Raw genomic sequence first — 26,098 nt, 5'->3', positions numbered from 1 at the left:
ATAACCAGTGTGCTGCTAAAATTGACCTTTGGAGAAAGAGGTGGTAAGAGACCAAAGTTTCTGTTAATGAGCTAATAGGGCAGGAATCAGGGGAAAAACAGAGAATTGTAGGATTAGGAATGTGGCTGTTGAAGTTTGCAGCATGAGACATAAGAAAACAGCACACATAGACATTGTAAAAGTGGAGCTTTTATTGTATGACACTGTTTTTAGTTTGGAACCTCTAGTGCTTTCATGGAAAAGTTCTGGCAAGAAAAAGCTCCCTCTTTCAAAGTTTGAGTTTCCCTTACTGAAAGCAGAAGTTGGCATCACTGATTAGAGTTTACATTAACATTTACGGTGCTCTGAACTGGTTTTGACTTGGAAGACGTTAGCTGTAAGGGGGAAGGAATAGAAAAGGTCAGGTAAAGAGAACCCACATTTTTGGGGTATGTGTGACTGTAATCAACTTTCTGCTAGTGGGAAAGAAGACAGTGTCAAGAAATGAGATCAGTGAGCAGGTGTAGATAAGTGGAGGCTGATATCACGGGGTTTGCCCTACGTGTCAGTTACACTGGGTTACCAGCGTGAGAGAAACATTCTCTTCAGCTCTGAAATCAAGGTAGCAAATTGAAATCTTGGCTGAGAGCTGTAATTGAGAGTAAAGCTTGTGAGAAATATCTTCTAACCGGCTTAATCGCAGTTATGCTAATTTGGGTTAAAATTTATTTTTAGCTGGTTATACAGTTGTACAAAAAATTTATTTTGGATTGATGTGGCTGAAGATTTGTTGCTATAATCCTTTTGATAGCATTTTGACTCATGATAAACACAAATACTTTCTGCAAGTTCTCAGTTTTTTATTACCTAGAATGACTTACTTTATAAGATGCTCCCATCGTGTTTCTCATCATATCTGACGGCACCACCACCATTTATTACAGCAACAAACAAGGGGACATGAGGTCAGTTGTACTCTGTGTGGAAGTGGTTTATCTGTAGGATTGGTGCATTGCCCACAAGATCCTATTGTCGGCAGCATGTCTTCCAGGGCCTCAGAATGTGATTGCAGACTCTCTCAGCAGGAAGTTCATGGCCCACCATGAATAGGAGCTTCATGACACTACAATCAATGACACTTTTAGCCAATGTGGGATTCTTTGCCTCCTATGCCAACAGCAAGTGCACAATCTACTGCTCCATGGGGAGAGGTACCTGTGTCCATTCGCAAGGTGATGCCTCTGTCCTTCACTGGTTGGACCAGATCAATTACGCTTTCCCCATCTCCTGGTCCTGCCATGAGACCTCCACAAGATCAGGCGGGAGAAGGCCATAGTCATTCTGGTTGCCCCATTCTGTCCATTCCATTTCTGGTTTCCTCAGCTTCTTTGCATGTTGGCTTGTCCCCTGTGTCCCATGCCAGCTTTCCTGAAACTCCTCACACAACACGGCAGCAGGATCAGGCATCCCGATCTATACACAGTTCACCTCAGAGCTTGGTTTTTGGATGGGCATTTTCACAAGATGGGAATGTTTCTGGGAGTACAAGACATCCTTTCAAGCAGCAGGAAAGAGTCCACAAAGCATTCCTATTGGGCCAAGGGGAAGTGCTTCATTCCCCTTTGTTTAGACTACCTCCTCTCCTTGAAGATTTTGGGACTCACTCTGAACTCCATCAAGGTCCACATAGCGGCTATTAGTGCCTTCCAGACCCCAACCCTCCCCATGGAAGGCCACTCCATATTTACGCATCCATTGACTGCCAGATTTTGAAAGGGGCTCCTCAGAACCTTCCCACCCATCCAACTTATTTTCTTTGTTTTCTCAATGTTAATGAAATTGCCCTTCGAGCCACTGGCTTTCTGCCCCCTGTCCCTCTTTTTCATGAAAGTCACCTTCCTAGCTAGTAGCTATTACTTCCATGAGAAAGGTAACTGGGGGGCCATGATGGCGGACTCCTCCTTTAACCATATTCCATAAGGGCAAAGTCTCCCTGAATCTGCACCCCAAGTTTCTACCAAAGATTGCATCCCAGTTTCATCTCCACTGACCCATACACTTACTTGCTTTCTTTCTGAAGCCTCATGTCTCAGTCCATAGGATGTTGGCCTTTTACCTGCAGAGAATAAGACCAATCATGAAATCCCCTAGACTGTTTGTTGCTATAGTTGAAAGGATTAAGGGAAAGGCGGTCTCCACACAGCGGATTTCGAAGTGGGTTTCTTGATGCGTTACACTTTGCTATCAGTTGTCAGGTCTGCCTCCACTAATTGGGTGTGAACCCATTAGACGAGAGCACAAGCATCGAGTATGGCCACCCTGCACAATGTACTGCTTCCAGATATATGTAGGGCAACCATTTGGAGTTCGGTACATACCTTCGCTACACATTTATGTCTTGGTGCAAGACTCCGTGCCAGATGCCTCCTTCGGCATGGCTGTCCTCCAGTCCACCATTCCATCCTCTTCCTTGTACCCTCCTCCAAAATAGGTATTGCTTGTTAATTAGTCACAGTGGAATACAGTAGGGACCATCACTTGAAGAAGAAGAAAAAGTTACTTACCTGTAACTGGAGGTTCTTCGAGATGTGTGGTCCCTGTCTGTATTCCATTTCCCGCCCTCCTTCCCCTTTGCTGCAGATCTGTTTAATTTGCAGTGAAAAAGGAAGTGGAGGTGCAGCCTGGTCTGCCTCACCCTTTATCACCACAGTCAAAACCATGAGGCAAAACAAGATTGCATGTGCAGACCAACGGACACTACTACTTCCAAATTCTCTGGCTGCAGATGCATGGTGCACATGCAGAAACCTTCAGTGGAACACAGATAGGGACCACATATCTCCAGTTACAGATAATAAACTCCTCTTCCTGACTGGTATAAGCTTCAAGTGTTGGGAGATGCAGATTTAAAGTCATTACATTGTTCTACATCAGGCCTGCACAACTCGTAAAGTGGCAAGGGCCATATTACTCCAAAGAAAACAGCTCAGGGCCGAACCCCTCCCTCCTTCCTCCAGGGCCGCCACCCCCCCCCCCCCCCCAAAACACAAGACCCCTCCCAGCACCACCTGCCCCACGGAAACAAACTCTCCTTCCCCAGCGCTGCCCCGCCGAAACAGCGGTATTGAACCTTGGTAATACATTATAATGGGCCTCTAAGGTAGTATAATTAAGGTGAAAGAAAAATGTCTTTTTGCTAGAAATAGAATAAGATCTTCCCCTAATTTTGTAATCAATTGCCTTGTTGAAAAAACAAGGTGTGAATGAGGAAGGTGGGAAGGCAGCACCTCCAGACAGCTGCAACCCTTGGAGAGGAGATGGGAGCCAGACCACATCAGTAGAACAGCTCAGCCACCTATTTGCAGCTCGCCTCCTCAGCCCCCCTTCCCTGCCACTGGCTCACCGGCCCCCCCTGCCACTGCCTGCCCGCTCGCCTCCTCAACCCCCGTTCCCCGCCACCAGCTCACCTGTCCCCCAGCCACTGCTCATCCACTCGCCTATTCACCCCCCGCGGGCCGCACAGTGAGCCCACCTACTCACTCCCCGCAGGCTGCATGAGGTCCCCGGGCCTCGTTGTGCAGGCCTGTTCTACATAATAGCTATTATAGGTCCAGGATTGAATTGCTTGCCTATCCCTGGCCTTCAGCAGGTGTAATTCTTTGTCAAAATTCAACATTTGCAGAGCAGAGGAGGAAATGTTCTCATGGCAAGTTCTGTTTTTTAAAGAGGGAGGGGAGGAAGGGAAAAGGTGATTCAAAGGTGATCAGAGCTTTGCAATTTAAGGATAATTCCATGGACACAGCTCAATGGGCAGAGAGCAGGTTAGGCAGTGAAAGGCACATGATAAATCATCATTTTAAATGGATATCACTTTTTCTCCTGAGTGAGGTTGCCAGTTTTGGTTGGACATATTCCTGGAGGTTTCGTCACATGACATAATCTTTATTAAAGATTAATCTTTAATTCCTGGAGACTCCAGGACAATCCTGGAGGTTTGGCAATCCTAATCATGGGGTATGTGTGTATGCAAATGTAGGCCTCAATCCGGCAAATGCTTTAGTGGGGAATACTCCCATTTTGAATATTTCTCACATCCGTAGGTGTTTGCAGGAGTGGGGCCATAGTGTGTGCATTGGATTGCCAGTATTCCAGTGCCCACATATGAATATCACTCTTTGTCACAGGCAGCAGGTGGCCAGAGCGAGAGCAGGGCCAGCCCTCACCCCCCAAATCTAGCTGTCCACATGCCTGTCCACCTCAGCCCGTGAAGGGTGTCATGGGGAGAGGGCCCTGCCTGCCTGCTGGATTCCTGGTATGTGGAGCTATATTCCTGAGTCCCAGCAGGGGATTCTAGCTGCTGAGCAGTGCTTTTCAAGAAAGTTCATTGCTGAGAGAGAGTTCTAGGGGCAGGGCCGGTGCAAGGATGTTTTACGCCCTAGATGAAACTTCCACCTTGCGCCCTCCTTCCCCCCCCCCGTGCCACAGCCCTGAGGTGCCCACCCCGTGGCAGCTCCCTCCCTCCACCCTGAGGCACACCCCGCGCAGCAGCTCCCCACCCTGAGGCACACCCCGCCTGCCCCAGCTCACCCCTGCCCCACCTCCTCCCTGAGCATGGCGTGGCCGCTTCACTTCTCCTGCCTCCCAGATTTGCGGCGCCAATCAGCTTAGCCATGCCCTCCCCCCCTTGCTGCAGGTGGCCCTCCCCACGCTCCCCTGCCCCAGCTCCTTCTGCCTAAATGCCAGCAGCGACCGAAGATCCGGCCGCCACAGTCACTGCCGAAGAAAATGGCGCCCCCCAAATCCTAGCGCCCTAGGCGACCACCTAGGTCGCCTAAATGGTTGCACCAGCCCTGCCTAGGGGAATGGTGGGGTGGGAGGAGGGGAGAATGGGAGTCCTGGGCGGGAAAGGGAGAAGAGTTTTGGGTGAAGGAGGGAGATCCTGAGGCCTTGTGTTTGGAGTGTCGTGGGAAAAATCCCTGCCTGTGCACAGATGAGAACCCGCCCTTTTGTATTTGTATTCCCTAAAATTTTCCATTTGCCACAAGCTATCTGATTTAAGCAATGGGAATTGACATAGGGTGGGGGAATCTTGAATTTGCAGAACACTGGCACAGGTGTAATTGTGCTTCTATTGCTATCAGGTGTATTTGATAAAGTTCACTGATTTTATAGATCTTTCTTTATAGAAGGGCAAATGTTTCCCAATTTGCCAATACAAACTAAAGGAAATGTATATGAGGAAGATAAACCTCACTACTGCTGTGCATTGAAATGATTCAGTCCTTCACAGAGCAAGCATAAAACAATAGGCTTGCTAGCTCAGCTGTCAGAAGTACATTTAGAGTCAAGATTAATTAAAATTGTCCTGACTAGGTAAAAGCAACTAATCTGTGGTATTTGAAGAGCATAGCATGAGCTATTTAATGAACAAATGGAAGAATAATTGTTTGCATTTGGAGCAAAAAAACAACTGAGTTGATGCAGTGCCACCAAAATGTTCAAAGCATCATGCAGGGATTCAGGGCCTAATTAAATGTTTAGCCCTTATGAGTTTGATGCAAACATTCACAATCAATCTGAGTTTAAACATATGTCATGCTGCCTGTCTACGGGGTTCAGGGATTGAGGTGGAGGCATAAAGGCAACTTTCTGTCACCCCTGTCCTGCTGCCTATTGGGGGCCAGTTTGCCCTAGCACAAGTTAGAGCAGCCTCAGGGGAGACATAATTTTAGGGGTGCACCAGTGGCCATCCATGTCCTTCCCACTTATATGTACCTAGGTATGTGCAGCAGAGAAGGTGAAGGGGATGCTGTATGTGAATGACCTCTACTGCTGCAGAATCCCATCCTGCCCATTTAGGGCAGCTAAGTTCCCTTTGTACAACCAGAGTGACCCATATGGTATGTTGTGTGAGTGGGGACTGGCCTCCGTATTTGTAAAAATAGGCATAATGGAAAAGACTGGCTATTTAAATAGATCATAATTAAGATTAATTAATCTTCCCTCCTAGATGTTCTAAATGTACAGACTGGCGCTCTCATTTGAGAGCTAGGGGAGAGAACCAAGTTTTAGCCCCAGTGTATCTTGACCATTTAATTTGATCATTTAAACAGATAACCTTTTTCTAATGTGGCTGTTTTTAGGGGAAGTGTATCTTTATAGGCAATGTGTTTCAATGGGAATTTACTTTGAAGACCTTTTAATACACCTGCACTTTTTCATTTATCCTGGGGCGGTGGTATGGCTCTATTAATGAATGACGGCATGGCAGTGTTTGTTTTCTTCTCTTGTGCAGTGCATTGACACCTGAGCAGAAAACAAGTTTACTGTACACTGAGAATTTTTTTAGCTTCGTCAATGAAGCAAAGAAGGAACTCATCACTTTTCTCAATGGTTCTCTGAGAAAAGGAACTGAAAAACTTCCATCTTTTGACACGGATTATATGTTGATCTAGTTGAAAGAACTGAGAAGTGAGCCACATGATTTATAATGTACAGAGTGGGAAAAGAACATGTGATGTTTCTGCCATGAGACCTTCTTCAGGCATTGATTTAAAATAAAAGCAAATAATACAGAACACACAGAGAACTTTTTGGGGACTGTTGTTCTCTCAACAAATATTGGTTCAAACCATTCATTCTAGGAAGGATTAAATGAGAATGAAATAAGCCAGATGACGTGCTGGGACAATGGTAAATTGGTCTGGGGTCACCATCCTGGTTTTTTTTCCCATTGTTGGTTCTGATTTATGTGGGATAATCCCAGGCTCTGCAAATCTATCTTGCAGAATATTAAAGGGTCCTTAAATAGACTTCAGCACCAATGGAACATCACTGCATCATGATATCAACTTACAACATTGTGATGCAACGTTACATTGATTTATGCCTTGCCAGCAGGAAAGTATCACTCATGACACAAACACTTGTCCCATCTGCTAAATGTTGGGGTTCTTCGGAATTGGCTTGTTTTGGCCTTGTTTTGAAATGGGATTAGCTTGATTTTTGGTTTATTGTGAAAGTCTGGGTGCTTATTTACCACATGAAAGTTGGCAACTGTGATTAGCATGGCACTCACTAGTAAATAGTAGGGTAATATAGTTCAAATCTGTTATGGCATATATGTTATCAGCCTATATACATATGTTCTATTCTTTTATTACCAGTAATATTCAAGGCCCAATATCTAAACAAATACTTTGCCTCAGTCTTTAATGAGGAGCTTAGGGATAATGGTAGGATGACAAATGGGAATGAGGCTATGGAGGTAGGTATTACCACATCCGAGGTAGAAGCCAAACTCCAACAGCTTAATGGGACTAAATCGGGGGGCCCAGATAATCTTCATACAAGAATATTAAAGGAACTGGCACGTGAAATTGCAAGCCCATTAGCAAGAATTTTTAATGAATCAGTAAACTCAGGGATTTTACCGTACGACTGGAGAATAGCTAACATAGTTCCTATTTTTAAGAAAGGGAAAAAAGGGTGATCTGAGTAACTATAGGCCTGTTAGTTTGACATCCATAGTGTGTAAGGTCGTGGAAAAAATTTTGAAGGAGAAAGTAGTTAAGGACATTGAGGTCAATGGTAATTGGGACAAAATACAACATGGTTTTACAAAAGGTAGATCGTGCCAAACCAACCTGATCTCCTTCTTTGAGAAGGTAACAGATTAGATGATCATAATGGTCCCTTCTGACCTTAAAGTCTGAGTCTGAGCTGACTCTTTCCCTGTGTACCGAATAATGATCACACAGCCGCTGTTTGGTTCTTTCAGATGCTTTTCTTGACCTGTTTGTGAACAATTTGGGCTCCAGTACAAGGAAGACTGTGGGCATCTGCAGGAAACAGTCCTGGAAATACACTGTAAGTGTGGTGCAAAACAGTTTTTCAAACATCTGTTAAAATATCCTAAAAATAAACATAAATTAAAAAAAAATCTATGTTCACAAAAGTTAGTAAGGTCTAATGCACAAAACAAAACCTTCTGCCACTGATTGGTTGCAGGCCAAGAGTCTGTTTGAAGTAGTTCTTCCCTGAAGCACAGGAGCAGGAAGAAAGTCTCAGGCCCCTCTCCCTTTCCCCTCAATGTGCCACATATGGACTTCATGCAGTTTCTGGCCTGGAAGTGACTTGATGGCACTTTGACTCCCACCACCCCATGGACTGGGGTTGACTGGAGGATTCACGAATCAGCTCTCCTTGCCCATCCCTGCTCTGACTTCAAAGGTCTGCCACACACTTGTGTGCAGTGGGCCCATAAGGGCTGCCCAACATCCATCCCAACCCTACCCTTTTCCATGCAGAATGTCACCATTCCACTGAATCTGAGGTCCTTCACATCCATGCAGAGGGGCACAGGATTTGCTCCATAATGCATATCTAAGCGCCTGTACACACATTTCCCCTGCACTAACACACACAGGGGAGAGGACTTTGCCTGTGCTGCATGCAGGGGATAGAATTTACTAGAACTGGCTAAAAAAAGAAAAGGAGTATGAACTGTTTGTGAAAATGTCTGCAAAAAAGACTCGGTGGCTCAAGTTTTGTATCACAGTGTAGACATACCCTTATAAGCCATTTCTAAGACTGATATTGCCTGAGGGAACTCATTATGTAGCTGAATAACATAGCATAATAAAATTACTACAGTACTGATTGTAGAAATGTAGCTGTCCTGTACAAAATGCTAACCAGTAGAAGGCAGCAGCTGCTCAGCTTTGAATGGCTTGTAATGGTTGGTGGTGTATTCTTACAGGCACTAGCAGTCCAGATCCAAGTACTGAATTGTCAAGGTTTCAAATCAAGTTTACGGGAAGTCCAATGCTCCACATTCTTAGTTCTTTATGATTCCTCTGTCATAATGTATGTTTCTTCTTTTCTAGGCACAAGTATTTTAGATTTTTCTGTTCAGTAATAGTCAGCATGCTATTATTCTATCACATGTTGGCTGTAGCTTCTCTTCAGATCTTCATCCTCTCAGGGAATTGGGCTCTAGCCAAGAACATCAACTTCTATAATGTGAGACCTCCACTAGACCGTAAGTAGCAAGTTCCGGCTTTCTTGTATTTGGGAACATAGGTTAATGTTTCAGCTATCAGCTTTTCCATTGTTATCCCTTGTTTTTAGGCTGACTCTTAAACATAAAATGGCTGTCTCTTAGACATTTGGGATCTCCTCTAGAGTTTAAAACAAAACATTCATTTTGATTCCTCCTATGGTTACTCAGTGTCATTCCTAACATTTGAGATAGAGTCTGAATGAAGTTGAACAGAGAGGGAGAGAACTGTTTTGTTTGATTTGTACTTTGATGATAAACTGTTTCAAATTTTGGATGCTTTTATTGCACTTTTATATCTCAAAATGACTTTATTTTGTAAATGTAAATGTTTGCAATGGACTAGCTGTTTCTGTTTGTTGTTCTGCTTTTTTGGTGTGGGGGGTAGGGACGTAGGTGTATTGAACACTTTTAAAGTTATCACTAAATGAAAGTATGAAAATTAGTAGGAAGTTAAAACCACTGTAGCAGCTGGGAAATCAGCTGTTAGTAATAGCATCACATGTCTGCTTCTTACCTTGTGCTCAGCTTACTCCCCCTGTGCACCCAACTGGATAAGAGTCTCTGTGATGTAAAAGATTAAAGTGGAAAAGTCGTGATGGTTAGCAGGTGGGGTGTTTGATGCCAAGCTGCTTTAAAACTCCTGTATGTGTGTATATAAAATGTTATAAAAACAGAATTTGAAATCAAACTCACTAATCCCTAATTGACAACTTCTTGCTCAGAGTTGGAGGCAATGACTTGGAGCTGGTTTCAAAGCAGTATCTGCCACATCTAGGGAAGCAAAAGCTGATTAAATGTAGATTATGTGACAGTGTACATGTGTGTATACAGAGAGAAGATATGTGTATCTTCTGTGTTATAATTCTGTATATGTAGTGTGCAATGATACACTCTCTCTCCATTTAAACAGCGTTTTGATTGTGAGAGAGAATGAAAAGGCCAGAAAATGTTTTAAAGTTAAGACATGATGATGTTAGTACAAGAAGTAAAAGCTTCCATGGTAAGGTATGAAATAGTTCTTATTTACCCAATAGATTAACATGAACTGTATATGCTATTCTTATACACATGTGTATAAATGCGTGAGTGTGTGTGTGTGTGTGTGTGTATATATATATACATATATATATATAATATGCTAATACATGTAAAAGCAAGCACTTTTTGTTTGACGTTTTAATTTTTGATATTTGCGAACTTAACATACTTATTATATTTTTAAAGCCACTCCATTTCCAAACAGCTTTAAGTGTTTCACCTGTGCAAATGCAGTTGACAATTACAACTGTAACAGATGGGCTGAAGATAAATGGTGTCCTGAAAGTAAGTGTGCCTGTCTTAGGGAGATTCTTTAAGGTATTTAATTTTGTTTTTCCTTTGATTCAACCATCTCTCAGACAGCTAGTTATATAGGATTAAAATACCATCACACTGATGCCCTGGGGATATATTTAGTAGTAATGAGTCTTACGATTTCTTTTGAGATGGATATTCCAGCTATTTGAATATGCTCAGCAATACTACAAATCATGTTGAAGGCTTTGTATATTAGACTTACAGTAGAACCTCAGAGTTATGAACACCTGAGGAATGGAAGTTGTTCATAACTCTGACGTGTTCATAACTCTGAACAAACTTTACAGTTGTTCTTTCAAAAGTTTTACAACTGAATATTATCTTAATACAGTTTTCAAACTTTACTATGCAGAAGAAGAATGCTGCTTTCCCTTTATTTTTTTCATAGTTTATGTTTAACACAGTACTGTATTTACATTTGTTTTAGCTTTTTGACCTGTTGCTGCCTGATTTCATACTTCTGGTTCCCAGTGAGGTGTGTGGTTGACCAGTCACTTCGTAACTCTGGCGTTTATAACTCTGAGGTTCTAGTGTAGTATGTATTTGAATGAGTACTGTGTAAAGTATCTTTTTTTTAGACTAAAGAAGCTTCTCACTAGAGCAGCAGTTTTCAAACTGTGTGTCACGACCCAGAAGTGGGTTGTGGAATGGAAAGGAGTGGGTCGCGGCAGCTCTGGTCAGCACAGCCAACCAGGCCGTTAAAAGTCCCGTCGGTGAGGCAGGCTAGTCCCTACCTGTTCGAACACCGCACTGCTCACCGGAAGCGGCTATCAGCAGATCGAGCTCTTAGGTGGGGGGCCATGGAGCTCCACGCACTGCCTCCACCCTGAGCACCAGCTCCATGCAGAGCTGCTTTTGTGCTTCTGCCTAGGAGCTGGACCTGCTGCTAGCTGGTTCCGGGGTGCACCGCGGTCTGCAGTGCAAGGACAGGCGGAAAGCCTGCCTCTTGCACCCTGGCTGCACCACTAACCAGGAACCGCTGGAGGTAAGCCCCGGCCCCAAACCCCATGCCCCAGTCCACTGGCCCAGAGCCTACATCCCCAGTCCAGAGCCCTGACCCCTCTCCCACAGCCCAACCGCCTGCCCAGCCCACACTCCAAATCCCTCATCTTCTGGCCCCACCCCAGAGCCTACATCCCCAGTCCAGAACCCTGACCCCCTCCCACAACCCTGCCCCAGCCCAGAGCCCCCTCCCAGACCCTGAACCTCTCATTTCTGACCCTACCCCCCAGCCCTCACCCTCACACCCCATCCTCTGCCTCTACCCTGAGCCCCTCCCACACCCCAAACCCCTCATCCCCAGTTCTGTTGGGTTGCGGGCATTAACAGTTTTCTGCAACTCATTTGCCAGAAAAAAGTTTGAAAACCACTGCGCTAGAGTATGTATAACTAGAAATTCATTAATGTAGCTCGACCATTTTGATGGGTTGGCTAGCTTGTGCTTAGAAGAATTTTTGAGTACTGTAGTCTTAAAGCATAGTCACATTTTTGGGTGGATGAAGGCCTTCTAGTGATGTGTGTGCACTGAGTGGAGAATATAGGATTTGAGATTAAGTATATAGCTGAATTCAGCCCTGTATACATTCTACATTCAAAATGAATGATCAAAGCACAGCCCTAGCTGAGACTTCCATTTAATTACTCAAGATAGCTAGTCCAAAACTGACTGTGAAAAGTTACAAACTGATCTCGCTAAACTGGATGGCTGGGTAACATAGTGGCAGATGAATTTCAATGTTAATAAGTGCTAAGTAATACAGACTAGAAAAAACAATCCAACTACACATAGGTGCTGAAACTAGGGGTGCTGCCACATATCCTGGCTTGAAGTGGTTTCCATCATATACAGGGTTTTCAGTTTGGTTCAATGGCTCTCAGCACCCCCACTACACAAATTGTTCCAGCACCTCTGCAACTATACAGATAAAGTGATGGGGGCTAAATTAATTCTAGCCACTCAAGAAAGAGATCTTGGAGTCGTCATGGATAGTTCTCTGAAAATATTCACTCAGTGTGCAGCTGCAGTCAAAACTGAATGTTAGGAACCATTTGGAAAGGGATAGATATGAAGACAGAAAATATCACAATGCCAATATATAAATCCACAATATGCCCAAACCTTGAATACTGCATACGGTTCTCGTTGTCACATCTCAAAAAAGCTGTATTTGAATTGGAAAAGGTACAGAGCAGACCAACAAAAATGATTAGAGGTATGGAACAGCTTCCATACAAGGAGAGATTAAAAAGACTGGGACTGCTCGGCTTGTAAAAGAAATAACTAAGAGGGGATAAGAGAGATGTTTATAAAATCATGAATGGTGTGGAGAAAGTGAATAGCAAAGTGTTTTTTATCCCTTCACTTAACACAAGAATGAGGGGTTGCCCAATTAAATTAATAGGCAGCAGATTTGAAACAACTATGAGGAAGTACTTCACACAATCCACAGTCAACCTATAGAACTCATTGCCAGGGGATGTTGCGAACGGCAAAAGTATAATTGTTCAAAAAAGTATTAGGTGAGTTTTTGGAGGATAATCCAATCATTGGCTATTAGCCAAAATGGTGGGGGCCAGACCCACATGCCCTGGGTATCCCTAAATGTCTGACTGCCAGAAGCTGTCTGGTGATGGGATGGATCACTCAAAAATTGTCTGTTCTGTTCATTCCCTCTGAAGTATCTGGGACTGGCCACTATCGGAAGACAAGATACTGGGCTAGATGGAGTATTAGTCTTGACCCAGTTTGGCCATTCCTATGTTATCCTCCCTCTTTGTAGTTTTTTGCCAGATTAATCTAATATGTATCATAAATCTCTATAAACAAACTTTTTGGATTCCTGTTTTCCAGTCTTTTTGTCCTGTTTTCCTTGTGCTTGTGAAGAAACAAATAGTTTTATTAGATTGTCTTTATACTTCTAATATAATGTTAGTCTTGGTTGCATTTCCTCTGAACTTAGCAATTAACTTATCGAACACTGATACATGGCGGGAAAACAGTTTGCACTGTCGAATGATACTCCCCACTCCAAAGCCAGCTATTATCTTAGTACTGTCTCCAAGAGTCAGCCGTTCAGGGGTAAAGACCATTTCTTAATTCAGTCCCACAGTCAAAGCTAAATGTGCTACCAAATCTACCATCAGTCCGAATGTCTTTTGCAAAGTTAACATATGAGCTGAAACAATTACTTCTAATATTTAGTACAGATTTGTTATTTAGGGATGAATTTATAAAAGACAGCATAAACCTTGCATTAGGCCTTTGATATAGCTAAGCTATAGGCATGCATCATTGCTGCATGTGGTTTCAGATGAGTTGTATGTGAACTCTCAAAATAGAAAGTGTCATGTTTCTGCACTATCAATGGATGCACTAACATTTGTCAGTAAAACCTTGGAAGTGAGAATAGCAGGGACATCTGAAACTAGGGAAGGTAATGTACCCCAAAGAGAAGGAAAAGGAGGAAAAATGTTGGAAGAAGAGGAGTTGGGGGCTAGGGGCGAGGTGGTGTGGAAGAGTGAAATGAAAAAGATAAAGAAGTTTAAATGGAGGAGAAAGAGAATGAGAAGGGAGTGCAAGAGGGAAAGGAAGAACCAGGAGAGCAGCTGCTAAAACTAGTCAGCTGGAGATGAAGTGTTAGATACATAGCACAAATCTCAATGGCCTTCATAAGTTGCAGTTTAGGGGCCAAATGGCCCATTTAATTTAAGGTCTAGCTAATACATCATGACTGTTAAAGGATAATTTTTTTGAAATATAATGCCATTTTACCACTCTAAACCCCACACAATCTCTAACTTTTCTCAGTGAAAGCACTTTACTGTCATTTGTAATTTAGTGAAAACTTTTTAAGTATGTGAAAGAGATCACACTGCATGAAAATGAACCTGATTTTGATTTATTTCTTAGATACAGAGTACTGCTTGACAGTTCATCGTTTCACAAGCCATGGAAGGAGTACATCTGTGACCAAAAAATGTGCTACCAGGGATGAATGCCATTTTGTTGGCTGTCACCCCCACAGAGAGACAGGCCATACAGTAAGCATCAGTTTTTGTAATGGAAAATGTTTGTTTTAAGGCATTCTAAATAAGTCCTGTTCAGCACTTGTTACTCAAATAACTAGTGCTGGAGTGAATGACACCTGCCAAATGAGACTATCTAATGTTTGTTAGGGCTGGGTCATGAGCAGCTGGAACTTATAGTCAGAGCCAGGGTTCACAATCAGGAGCCAACCGTCAGCTGGGTCAAGATACTAGGAGATCAGAGGCATAATACAAACTGGAGATCAGAACTACAAGTCAGATGCCATGAGCCCAGCCAGGTCAGGGCACCGGGAAGTCAAGTCAAGGGGGCAGGAACAGAAGGCACAAGGTACACAGTACAGAGCATGGTGGATCCCAGTCATTTGAACAGCTTCCTGTTGCTGGTTTAAGTAGGTTGGCTACCCTGGCATGTCAAGGATGGAGCCTCAAACTGAGGCTGGGTGTCCTGGGTCAGCAGTTGTCAGCAGGCTGCCAAGTGGAAGGCTGAAGAAATGGCTTCTCCTGTAAACCCTGTAGAGCTGGGTTTGAGGCCCCTGGATCATGAAAATGTTTTAGTAATGGAAGTCAAAGTTCTAGAAGAGGAGCCAGATTAGCACCTCTTCCTATTTTTCTATGAAGAAGTTAAGCTATAGTCAGGGCCGGCGCTTCCATTTAGGCGACCTAGGCGGTCGCCTAGGGCACCAGGATTTGGGAGGGCGGCAGACTGCTCCGGTAGACCTCCCACAGGCGTGCCTGCGGACGGTCTGCTGGTCTTGCGGCTCCGATGGAGCATCCGCAGGCATGCCTGCGGCAGGTCCACCGGAGCTGCGGGACCAGCGGACTGTCTGCAGGGACTCCTGCAGGAGGTCTACCGGAGCCGCGGAACCGGCAATCCGGCCCTGTGCCTAGGGCGCCAAAATCCCTCGCGCCGCTCCTGGCTGTAGTTGTGAGGGAGGGTCAAATTCTTGAGTCAAATTTAGCTCAATAATGCCATTTGTTATGATGATTATAACATCAAGCTACCTTGTAGAGGATCAGAATTCCAATTCAAACTTGGTCATTCCTTTTCTAGGTGGCAATTGGCTGGCTTACTCATAAAAGTAGTTGTTTCCCTTTGGAGAGGATGCACCTCTTGTAGCTCTATAATGACCTTTCTGGCTAGAGGCAGCCATGTTCAGCTTTATTCAGTCAGAAGGATAATTTCCCCAGTGTAAGTCATGGAAACAAAACAACACTGGATTTAGGCTTGGAACTTGCTATATTTCTTTGGGCAGCAGTGTCAAAAAAGCACTGCTATGTTAAGGGGCTGGTGTAAGTTAAAAGGACCCATGTCTTACAAACCACAAGGGACTGAAACAAAAGCTATATGCTATTGTCACATTTTGTGAAATCCAGGCTAGTGAGGGGATGTGTCACTGCCTGCCCCACAACCTTGGGAGCCTCTCAATGCTTTGCCATTGTAGCGCCAACCAAGGCCACTCACAGATGGCCTAACAGCATGCAGGTCACACCCGGAGTGTCTGTGAACAGCTACAGCCATGGTCCAGCAGCCTATCAGCAACACTCCAGTCACACTCTGGCTTCTGCCAGCCTCGGTTACTACTTGCAGGGCGACTCCAACATGCTCCCAGTCCTAAACATTCCCACAAACGTGTTCTGCACTGTCCAGCCCTCTTCTGGACAGTTCAGATATCAAAGGTCCATTGTCCCTGTAAAGGGTCAATATTCAACGGTTTGCTACTTTAACTAGAGTTACCAAACACTCAGTTTAAACACACACTGGATTATTTTAGATAAAAATAAAACAAGTTTATTTATCTACAAAGAGAAGTTTTAAGTGAGTACAAGTAATAAGCTATTAGTCAGAAATGGTTACAAGAGAGAGAAAATGCTTTCTAGTAGCTAAAACTTAACAAGCTAGACTTGGTTCAAGGTAAAATCCTTACCACATGTTCCCAACAGCAGGACTAACCAAATTCTCAGGTCAGGATTTCCCCTCAAAGTCAAGGGGCTGGTTCTTTTGTCATCTTAGGAGAAAGAGAGAGAGAATTTGGGGTATTTTTGTCCCTCACTTTTATAGTTGAGTCACCCTTTGAAATATGTTTTCCCGAGGGTTACCCCCTAGATAAAGTTCATTCCAGCTGTGAGAACAGAGACATGGACTCTTGTGGTGAAAGAAGTTCCATGTTGTTTGCTAAATTGCAGATCAATCTGTTCCTGCCCCGCTTCACTGCCAAAGAATGGCCACTTGACCAGTGGTTGCCAATCAACTTTGACATCTGGCTAAAGGCATCAGCTTGTCATTTTCTTTTGAGAAACCAGTTTACCCCCTCCACAGACTTGTCTGGTATACACACTGTAGCAATAATTTCAGCTGATGTTCATAATTAATATTCATGTTTTACACAATAATATTGATCTGTTTGTTAGTTTTTAAATGATACCTCACAAGGCATATTTTGCACATAGATTAATACAGTAATGTGTAGGGTGTGAATAGAGAGGTGATTTTGGTCACAACCATTTGTAAGTGAAAAAAAATGTACTACAACGTTTGTTGATATGTCTGATTAACAAGATACCAGACTTTAACGCCATCTCATTCTTACTACCATATTGCTTTTGTCCAATTTCAGTTATGACCTAATTTTAGCATCTAGTAAATTACAAATTTCTAAAATTATAGATTATTACGTCATATAGATGGTATAAACCCATTGATTTCTAGTCCAATTCACTGTAAAAATTAATCTTTATTTTTAAAACTATAGAGTACAGTATAATGTTGAAGAGTTGTGTACTAGTGTGTTATACATACTTACTGACATAAACAATCATTGCTGTAACTCTTGCTTTTGAAAAGGAAGTATAGCAAACTTTCTAATGTGACAGACCCAGACCAGTTGGGTGCAAGAGTCTGGCAGAAGGCAAATATACTGGCCAGTGGATGAACAGTTTTCTGTACCCTGAGTGACCAGAGCAGGGGCTGCCCTAGAGCAATCAGGAACCTCCTAGAACCAATTAAGACAGGCAAACTAATTAAAACACCTTGAGCCAATTAAGAACTTACTAGAATCAATTATGGCAGGCAGGCTAATCAGGACACCTGGTTTAAAAAGGACGTCCCATCAGTTAATGTAGGGCGTGCAAGGAGCAGGAAGTGAGATGGTGTGCTGCTGGAGGACTGAATACAAGCATTATCAGGCTTCAGGAGGAAGGTCCTGCGGTGAGGATAAAGAAGGTGCTGGAAGGAGGCCACGGGGAAGTAGCCCAGGGAGTTTTAGCTGTCATGCAGCTAATACAGGAGATGTTGTAGACAGCTGCAATCCACAGGGCCCTGGGCTGGAACCCGGTGAAAAGTGCGGGCCCGGGTTCCTCCCATCCCTTCAACTGCCTATCTGACACAGGAGGAGTTGATCTGGCCTGTGAGACACACCAGAAGGGAAGGTCTAATTTAGAAAGGGATCTGACCTGTCCCTGACCCGCTAGGTGGGACAACAGAGACTGCGGAGATTGTTCTCCATTTCCGCCATGCTGGCCAGTGATGAGGTTAGCTGAGTGAACAGCAGGTTTGAGTCTCTAGCAATAGCGGCCAAACTGAAGGCTGCTGTGAATCTCTGAGGCGAGTAAATCCACCAGAAAGCGCAGGACCCACCAAGACAGAGGAACTTTGTCACACTAGGTAAAATGGTTAGAATGTTTTATATCCTGACCTATATAATGCAGAACTGGAAGGATATTTTAGAAATCAGTGTCTTAGTAAAATCTTTTAGCAGGATTTGAATAATCTTAGTGTGTAAGATTTCAGATATCATGAGGATAGCAAACAATTTGTATGTTAAATATGAAAGGACATATATATGTTGCATTTGATTTGAGCACATACTCCCATTGATGTCAATGAATGTTGATGGATTGAGGGAAATATATGGCCTTTAGGAGCACCAGCCTGTCTTATGCTGCATTTTATCTTGTAAAATATACTATTGTTCCTTTGCATACAGTGCAAATTGCACTGTGGAAATGGATACGCTCTACAACTGCTCAGGTAAGGAACATCAGTTTCAATGTTTCCCCAAATAAACTACTAATGAAGAAGATGATGAACATTAACAGTTGTTCTCTAGCATTGGAAATTTGACAGAAGATGCAAATGTAAAGATCAAAATACGAGATGATGCTGTATAAAAGCTGATGAGGAAAATTAAACACGATCATAGTCTATTTTCATTAAAAATGTGTGACAAGAAAACATTCAAAAGGATGTTTGTGCTTAATACATAGAGAGGTGATAATTATGGGATGCTTTCCCTACTTTCTTATATGTTGAGAAATCTGTCAGACATAGCTAAGGGTTAACTATCATCAGATCATGGTAACAGGAGTCCATTAATTGCAGTGCATGATAATGAGCTATGAGAACACTGCTGTGCATGATTTTGCAGCCGTAACTGATAGGCCAACTCAGATCACAGGCTACCAGATGAAAGTAATTACTATTGCTGGTTGGGAATTTTCTGGCAAAATGATTTTGTTGTTTGTTTTTGGCTAAACATTGATTTTGTGAAAACAAACTATTTGTGGGAAACAGTCAGTTTCAACAAATCTGATTTCCTAATTTTTTGGTGGGGGAATGGTTGAAAGGACTTTTTCATTTTAAAATACTAGTTAATTTATAGTTTTATTTTTAAAAAGGTCAAAATCTAAATGAAACATTTTGATTGACTGGATTTTAGGTTCACAGATTTTTTTAAGACTTCGACTTTTTGTCAAGATTCAGTGTGGGGGGGAAAAAAATTGCAAAATCTTAAACTCTTGTGGGACAGGAAAACGGTTTCCTTCCCAGCAGTGGTGATTAGCGTATTTTTTAGTATTAACTAGGGCTGTTGATTAATTGCAGTTAACTCACACAATTATCTCAGAAAAATTAATCATGAATAAAAAAATTAATGATGGTTAATCACAGTTTTAATCACATTGTAAGCAATAGTGAAATTTATTAAATATTTTTGGATGTTTTTCTACATTTTCAAATATATTGATTTCAATTACAACACAGAATACAAAGTTTACAGTGCTCACTTTATATTATTATTTTCATTACTAATATTTGCACTCTAAAATGATAAATGAAAGTATTTTTCAGTTCATCTTATGAGTACTGTAGTGCAATTTCTTTATCATGAAAGTGCAACTTACAAATATAGATTTTTTTTTTGTTATATAATTGCACACGAAAACAAAACAGTGTAAAACTGTAGAGCCCACAAGTCCACTTGGTCCTACTTCTTGTTTAGCCAATTGCTAAGACAAACAAGCTTATTTACATTTACGGGACATAATGCCCCTGCTTATTATTTACAATGTCACCTGAAAGTGAGAACAGGCATTCGCATGGCACTTTTTTAGCTGACATTGCAAGGTATTTACATGCCAAATATGCCATACATTCGTATGCCTCTTTATGCTTCGTCCACCATTCTAGAGGACATACATCAATGCTGATGATGCTTGTTAAAAAAATGTGTTAATTACATTTGTGACTGAACTCTTTGGGGGAGAATTGTTTGTCTCCTGCTCTGTTTTGCCTGAATTCTGCCATAAATTTCATGTTATAGCAGTCTCAGATAATGACCCAACACATGTTGTTTGTTTTAAAAACACTTTCACTGCAGATTTGACAAAACGCAAAGAGATTTCTAAAGATAGCTACAGCACTTGACCCAAGGTTTAAGAATCTCAAGTGCCTTCCAAAATCTGCTAGGGACTAGGTATGGAGCATGCTTTCAGAAGTAAGTCTTAAAAGAGCAACACTCTGATGCGGAAACTACAGAACCCAAACTACCAAAAAAGAAAATGAACCTTCTGCTGGTGGCATCTGACTCAAATGATGAAAATGAACATGCATTGGTCTGTACTGCTTTGGATCATTATCGAGCAGAACCCGTCATCAGCATGGATGCATGTCCTATGGGAATGGTGGTTGAAGCATGAAGGGGGCATATGAATCTTTAGGGCATTTGACATGTAAGTATCTTGTGACGCTGGCTACAATAGTGCCATGTGAATGCCTGTTCTCACTTTCAGGTGACATTGTAAACAAGAAGCAGGCAGCATTATCTCCTGCAAATGTAAACAAACTTGTTTGAGTGATTGGCTGAACAGAAGTAGGACTGAGTTTTACATTGTTTTATTTTTGAATGCAGGTGTTTTTTACATAATTCTATGTTCGTAAATTCAACTTTCATGATAAAGAGATTGCACTAGAGTACTTGCAATGGGGGAATTGAAAAATACTATTTTGTTTTTTTACAGTGAAAATATTTGTAAATAAATATAAACTGAGCACTGTATGCTTTGTATTCTGGTTGTAAATGAAATCAAGATATTTGAAAATGTAGAAAACATCCAAAAATATTTAAATAAATTGTATTCTATTATTATTTAACAGCATAATTAATCACGAATAATTGCAATTAATATTTTTAATTGCTTGACAGCCCTAGTAATAACCCTTGCAGTTGAAAGCATATACACTATAAACGTCTGCTGCAGTCACTCCTGTCTACCAATCTCCTTTTTATTAACAGGAATGCGTTTCTTGCTGTGAAGGGATGATCTGCAATGTAGAAATACCAACCAATCACACAAATGCAGTGTTTTCAGTAATGCACGCTCAGAGGAAATCAGATGGCAGCAGGAGGACAATTAACATTGCGGTGCTTGCATCAGTCATAACAATTATGTTGTTATGATGCAGTTTTCCATGTGCCAAATGTGATTCAGAGGGATTAACTTTATGGGCTCTAACATGAAGCTATAAGAAGAATGTTTCAGTTTGAATAAAGTCACCGTTCCCCTTCAGATTACAGAAGATGGTAGAAAAACATGGACATGCACATCATGAAGTTTGTTGATCATTTATTGAAAATTCTTTTAAAGAGTCTGAAGTATTTAAAAGAAAAAACTGGTGACCAGACATTATAATAGACTTTAACCAGTTATCTGAATTCTTCATTTGGTGGTGGAAGCGTGTATACACTCTGCACATTACTTGAACAAGGAAACTGATTGTCTGTAGGCAGTCAATTGATCAGGTGAGCTAAAGGAGTACTTCTAGATGCAAAAGCTATGCCAAGCTTATCTCAAGAGAAGCCACTTTTTTCATAACTTTGAGTATTAACTTGTTGTGTGGGGTCTCTTATCTGCTTTATTGATGAGAAAATGTTACGTTTAAGTTCATCTTTAACATGATGTTCATGGAGAGCTGTACATTTTCCAACAAGGTGTCTAAGAAATAGAAAAAAGTGCTTTTTTTAAGTTCCAGTTTTGGTCAGAACTTTCATGTCCTATGGAAAAACTGAAAAATATTTTTAAGTTTGTTTTGTCTCTCCTACTACAACATTGTGACGACACCTCAGATTATAAAATAATGAATTCACACAAAAAAAAATCCTAACAAAAGATTCCCACTGCTTAGGCTCCTATAAGTCTCTGTTTAGGCATGTAACTAAAAGCAGTCTGATTTTCAAGAGTGCTGAATACCTGTATCTTCCATTGTCTTTGATAGGATTTGTGGGTGATCAGTTCTTCCAGATACCTCACCACTTTTATTCAGGAGCCTAACGTTAGGCACACAGCTTTGAAAAGTATGGCCTAGGTTTCTAAAAATAATGTTGCCAGTCTTACCTTTGTTTTCATAGCTGTATTAGATTTTTTTTAAAAGCCTGGTTTATTGCATATTTTGACTAATGTCGCACATCTGACCAGTTGGAAAAATTAGAAGTGGTAGAATTTAGGTTGCTGTTGCACATTACACAAAAATCTGTTTTCCTTTGTAGGCCTTGCAATGAATAATGTGTGTGTTATATTTTATGTGTATTCTTATCCTTCTAGTTCGAGGGCTGGATACTTCAGATTCACCGTCTCTTTCACATGAAGAAGTCAATCCTGAAGACTGATAGAAATTGATTTCACTTATTTTCAGTCAGTATTCGGTCTGATTTGCAACATACGCCAATGTTGACTATTTTTTAAATATTTTTGGCTCAGATTCTCTGTGTTTGAAAACTCCCTGATCCTGTGAACCAGCATATGTCGTACTGGTCATGAGCACAACCTCCAGGCTCCCAGCAGTCTCTGGGACCTGTCCTGATGGTTATGGGTGGAGAGAAGTTTCAGCCATGCCTCCTTTTTTGCCCAAACCTGCACTCGGAGCCTTTACTTACTGGATCCGTGGTCATGAGTCTGACCCATACAGTTTGAACAGAGCACTGTATTGCATTTTTTGTTTCAAAATTTTTTTTGGTACTCATTTGTGAATTCACAGATGTAACCACTAACAAGTTAGACTCTTTTGATTTCTCATCATCTTAGTTTTTCAACAAAGCTTTCTGTTTAATCAGAATTGGTTGAAAAATTGAGAGGGAAAAAGTTGTGAAAATTTTGTCCAAATATTTTTGTGGGATTTTTAATTGAAATTTTCAGTGCAACATAAAGATTTCATCAAAAATTGAATCTCTGAAAATTTTGACCAACTCTGTAGTTTCAGCCTCTGTATGTCAAATCTTTTGTATTTCTCTCTAACTTGTTTAAGTACACTTAGCTATTTTAATTTTAACTGGCAATTGGAAAACCTCCTTCGCTGATGTTTTCAAAATTGATGATGATCTAAGCCAACAAATATCCGAGAAGTTCTTAGAATGGTGACCCTTTTTCTTCTATTTTTCCTATAAGCAAATATGTGACATGTCTAATGCCTATCTCTATGATCTGATGAAGAGGCACTTACGAGAAATAATTTAGAGTTGTAAAAAGTTACAGATGGAAAAGATCATTCACCCCCTTTGCTTGCCAATGCAGGGTTCTTTCCTACCATCTAAATCTAAATATTTCAAGCAATGGATTTTTGACATCATCTTATGGAAGACTGACTATGCCAAAGTCCAATAGATCAAGCTATAAGGAAGAATTTCCTAGTATAAAGCAAAATGTTTTCTTTTTTTTAAAGGTAATGTCTTTAATGCTTCTTTAATTGTTATATCAGTCTAGCAGGTAATGACAGCTGTAGCTGAGATCACAGAACACTCTATTAGTTTCTGGTTTTAGGTTTCTGAAACATTATCTTTTGGGCTGACATTTTCCTTGCTTGATTCTCCGCCTGAAGGTGAATTCTTCAATAAAATTAAAGCAAAATCTTTTGAATGGTCTTCTGAACTATGAAAGCATGTAAGAATACACTTTCTTAACTTCTTCCTCTTAACCTGCACACTCCCCCTCCTGGCCAGCCCTTCAGGCTGTAGGTGCTTCCTCAAATTCTATTCCGTGGAATGATTTGTGCAGTTGAAAATGACAATATAAGGCTTAACAAGGCTTGTGGCCTTAGATGTGTTTACTGTAAATAGTTTAAGAAGATCTAAAACTTTACATTTGTTTATTCTGCAAATAAGATTCCAAACTATGCAACTTGGGAGCAGAGCTAGGATCTTGAAGTACTGGCCAGAAGGTTGGCCATGCTTATGCTACTTTAAGATAATCTTAGCACTGCAAGAAAATCTCCTGTGCATGCGCAGGTAAGAAATGCAATTGACAATAATAAGAGGCAGTATTTCTTCATTGGAAGTCTGGTGCTTGTTAAATCTGCACATGTGCAGGCTGCTAATGACATTGATAGGCTAGTTGGCCTTGGTTAATTGGTGCCTGCTAGTTATAAAACTGTTTTTTTCTTTTCAGAAACTCTAGAAAATAAATGCAAAAAATGGTCAATTCAACATGAAGGTTGCACTGTTAAGTACTCAGATCAGGACATGAGAAAGTTAAGATTGACTGTGCATCATTGTCTCTGCCTTTTTGCACACACATACAGTAATTCCTTGCTTAACGTTGTAGTTATGTTCCTGAAAAATGCTACCTTAAGTGAAACAATGTTAAGCGAATCCAATTCCCCATAAGAATTAATGTGAATGGGGAGGTTAGGTTCCAGGGAAAATTTTTTCACCAGACAAAAAACTATATATTTTATAGATATACATAGAATATATGTTTTAAACAAACAATGTAATACTGTTCACAGCTATGATGATTGTGAAGCTTGGTTGAGGTGGTGACGTTAGAGGGTGGAAGAAGGAGGGATATTTCCCAGGGAATGCTTTGCTGTTAAATGATGAACTAGCACTCAGCTGAGCCCTCAAGGATTAACACGTCGTTAATGTAGCCTCTCATCAAGGCAGCGCAAACAGGAAGGAGGGGAGACAGCATAGCAGACACAGACAGACACACACCTTGTGTGTGGGAGAGAGAAAGACGCACACTGCCCCTTTAAGTAAGCTGACCCACTCTTAACCGCATTGTCTTTTTAAGTGGATCAGGAAGTTGAGACAGCAGCTACTGCCCCAAGCTCTCTGTCTCTCTCCCTTGGTGTCCTTATCCTGCTCTATATGGAGAAGGGGTAAGGGGATACCCTGATATTAGCCTCCCCCCTTCTCCTCCTGCACAGCAAGCAGGAGTCTCTGGGAGCAGCTCCAAAGCATAGGGCAGGAGCAGCACATGGCAGTGGGGGGAGGGACAGCTGAACTGTCGATTGATAGCCTGCTGGGCAGCTGCTGCACAGGGAACTTAGAGGAGTGGGGAGCTGATAGGGGGGCAGCCGGTCCACCCTGGTGCCAAGCCCCCACCAGCTAGCTCCAATGGGCTGCTCTTCCTGCAAGCAGTGGTACAAAGCAGGCGGCTGCCAAACAAGGTTAGAAGGGAGCATTGCACAACTTTAAATGAGCATGTTCCCTAATTGATCAGCAACGTAACAACGAAACAATGTTAACTGGGATGACTTTAAATGAGGAGTTACTGTAAAACCTATATTTGTGATTGCATTTTATCTTGGACATACTTGTGAATCTAAGTTCATAGAAAAAGATTGTGTTCTAGTGTATTAGAGAAATAGGATGTGATTACATAATTTAAGACTACATCACAATGGGATACAGAGGTTTCATATTAAACCTTAGCTTTCACATTTTTTGACTTCATAAGGCTTGCGTGTGCAATCATGTTATATTAATGTAGCATTTTTGTATTTAAGAAATAGGTTAAAATATGGGCTACATTCTGCCCTCAGTTATCAATATACAAATCCTATTAATTTCAGTGGGAGCATCTGGGGGCACCATTTGACTCTAGGAGTATGATTTTCAGTAGCTAGGCATTGCATGTACTTACACACACATGAATTTTCTCCTACCAAACAGGCATTAAATGTGGTTGCATTGTCATCAGTGATGCGCTAAATGTCTTTGGATGCAGCAAGCAATCATTAAAATCAATGGGAGCCATATTCAAGTGTATCCCAGGACAGAACAATCCCTTTGTATTATGCTTTGAAATAAAATTAAATATATGGTGTGAAATCCAGTCCATGGAGTTATACCAAGGTTGAACTTGGCCCTTGACTATGAAGGGTCATCTTGGCTATGAAGATGAAGGTATCATGACCACAAGCTTATAACAAATAGGACCCCAAAAGGGTATTGCTCTTGTCTTTGAAGTAATTTGTACAGTTAAGTGGTAAACAGCTTTGTTTAAATATTGCATTTTTACATTGTACTAGGGACGGTCTAGAGTCTATTGTTTTTCCAAAGTTTGAATGTATTTGTAACAGAACATTGTCACTATTCAATG

General features: G+C 41.5%; 1 protein-coding gene across 5 annotated transcripts in view; it reads left to right on the top strand.

Moving 5' to 3' along the window:
• The window catches only part of LYPD6B (LY6/PLAUR domain containing 6B), a 135,678-nt gene extending 109,813 nt beyond the window's left edge, over positions 1–25,865 (top strand). For 3 of the 5 annotated variants that reach the window (XR_012656663.1, XR_012656661.1, XR_012656662.1), the window contains exons 2-7: positions 7,760–7,848; positions 8,868–9,022; positions 10,268–10,366; positions 14,310–14,440; positions 21,016–21,522; positions 23,534–24,361. Coding sequence is in view for 1 of the 5 variants with exons in the window: in XM_075070234.1 (XP_074926335.1) it covers positions 8,908–9,022; positions 10,268–10,366; positions 14,310–14,440; positions 21,016–21,180 (510 nt within the window). In the remaining 4 variants the exon portion in view is untranslated. Of the gene's footprint in view, positions 1–7,759; positions 7,849–8,867; positions 9,023–10,267; positions 10,367–14,309; positions 14,441–21,015; positions 22,655–23,533; positions 24,362–25,668 lie in introns of those variants that run through there. The other 2 variants (XR_012656664.1, XM_075070234.1) reach the window with 2 other exon arrangements.
• The last annotated feature ends 233 nt before the right edge of the window (positions 25,866–26,098 follow it).

The sequence above is a fragment of the Chelonoidis abingdonii genome, chromosome 10, assembly GCF_003597395.2.
Source record: "Chelonoidis abingdonii isolate Lonesome George chromosome 10, CheloAbing_2.0, whole genome shotgun sequence".
Taxonomy (NCBI): domain Eukaryota; kingdom Metazoa; phylum Chordata; order Testudines; family Testudinidae; genus Chelonoidis; species Chelonoidis abingdonii.
This window is presented reverse-complemented; position numbering and strand designations above follow the sequence as displayed.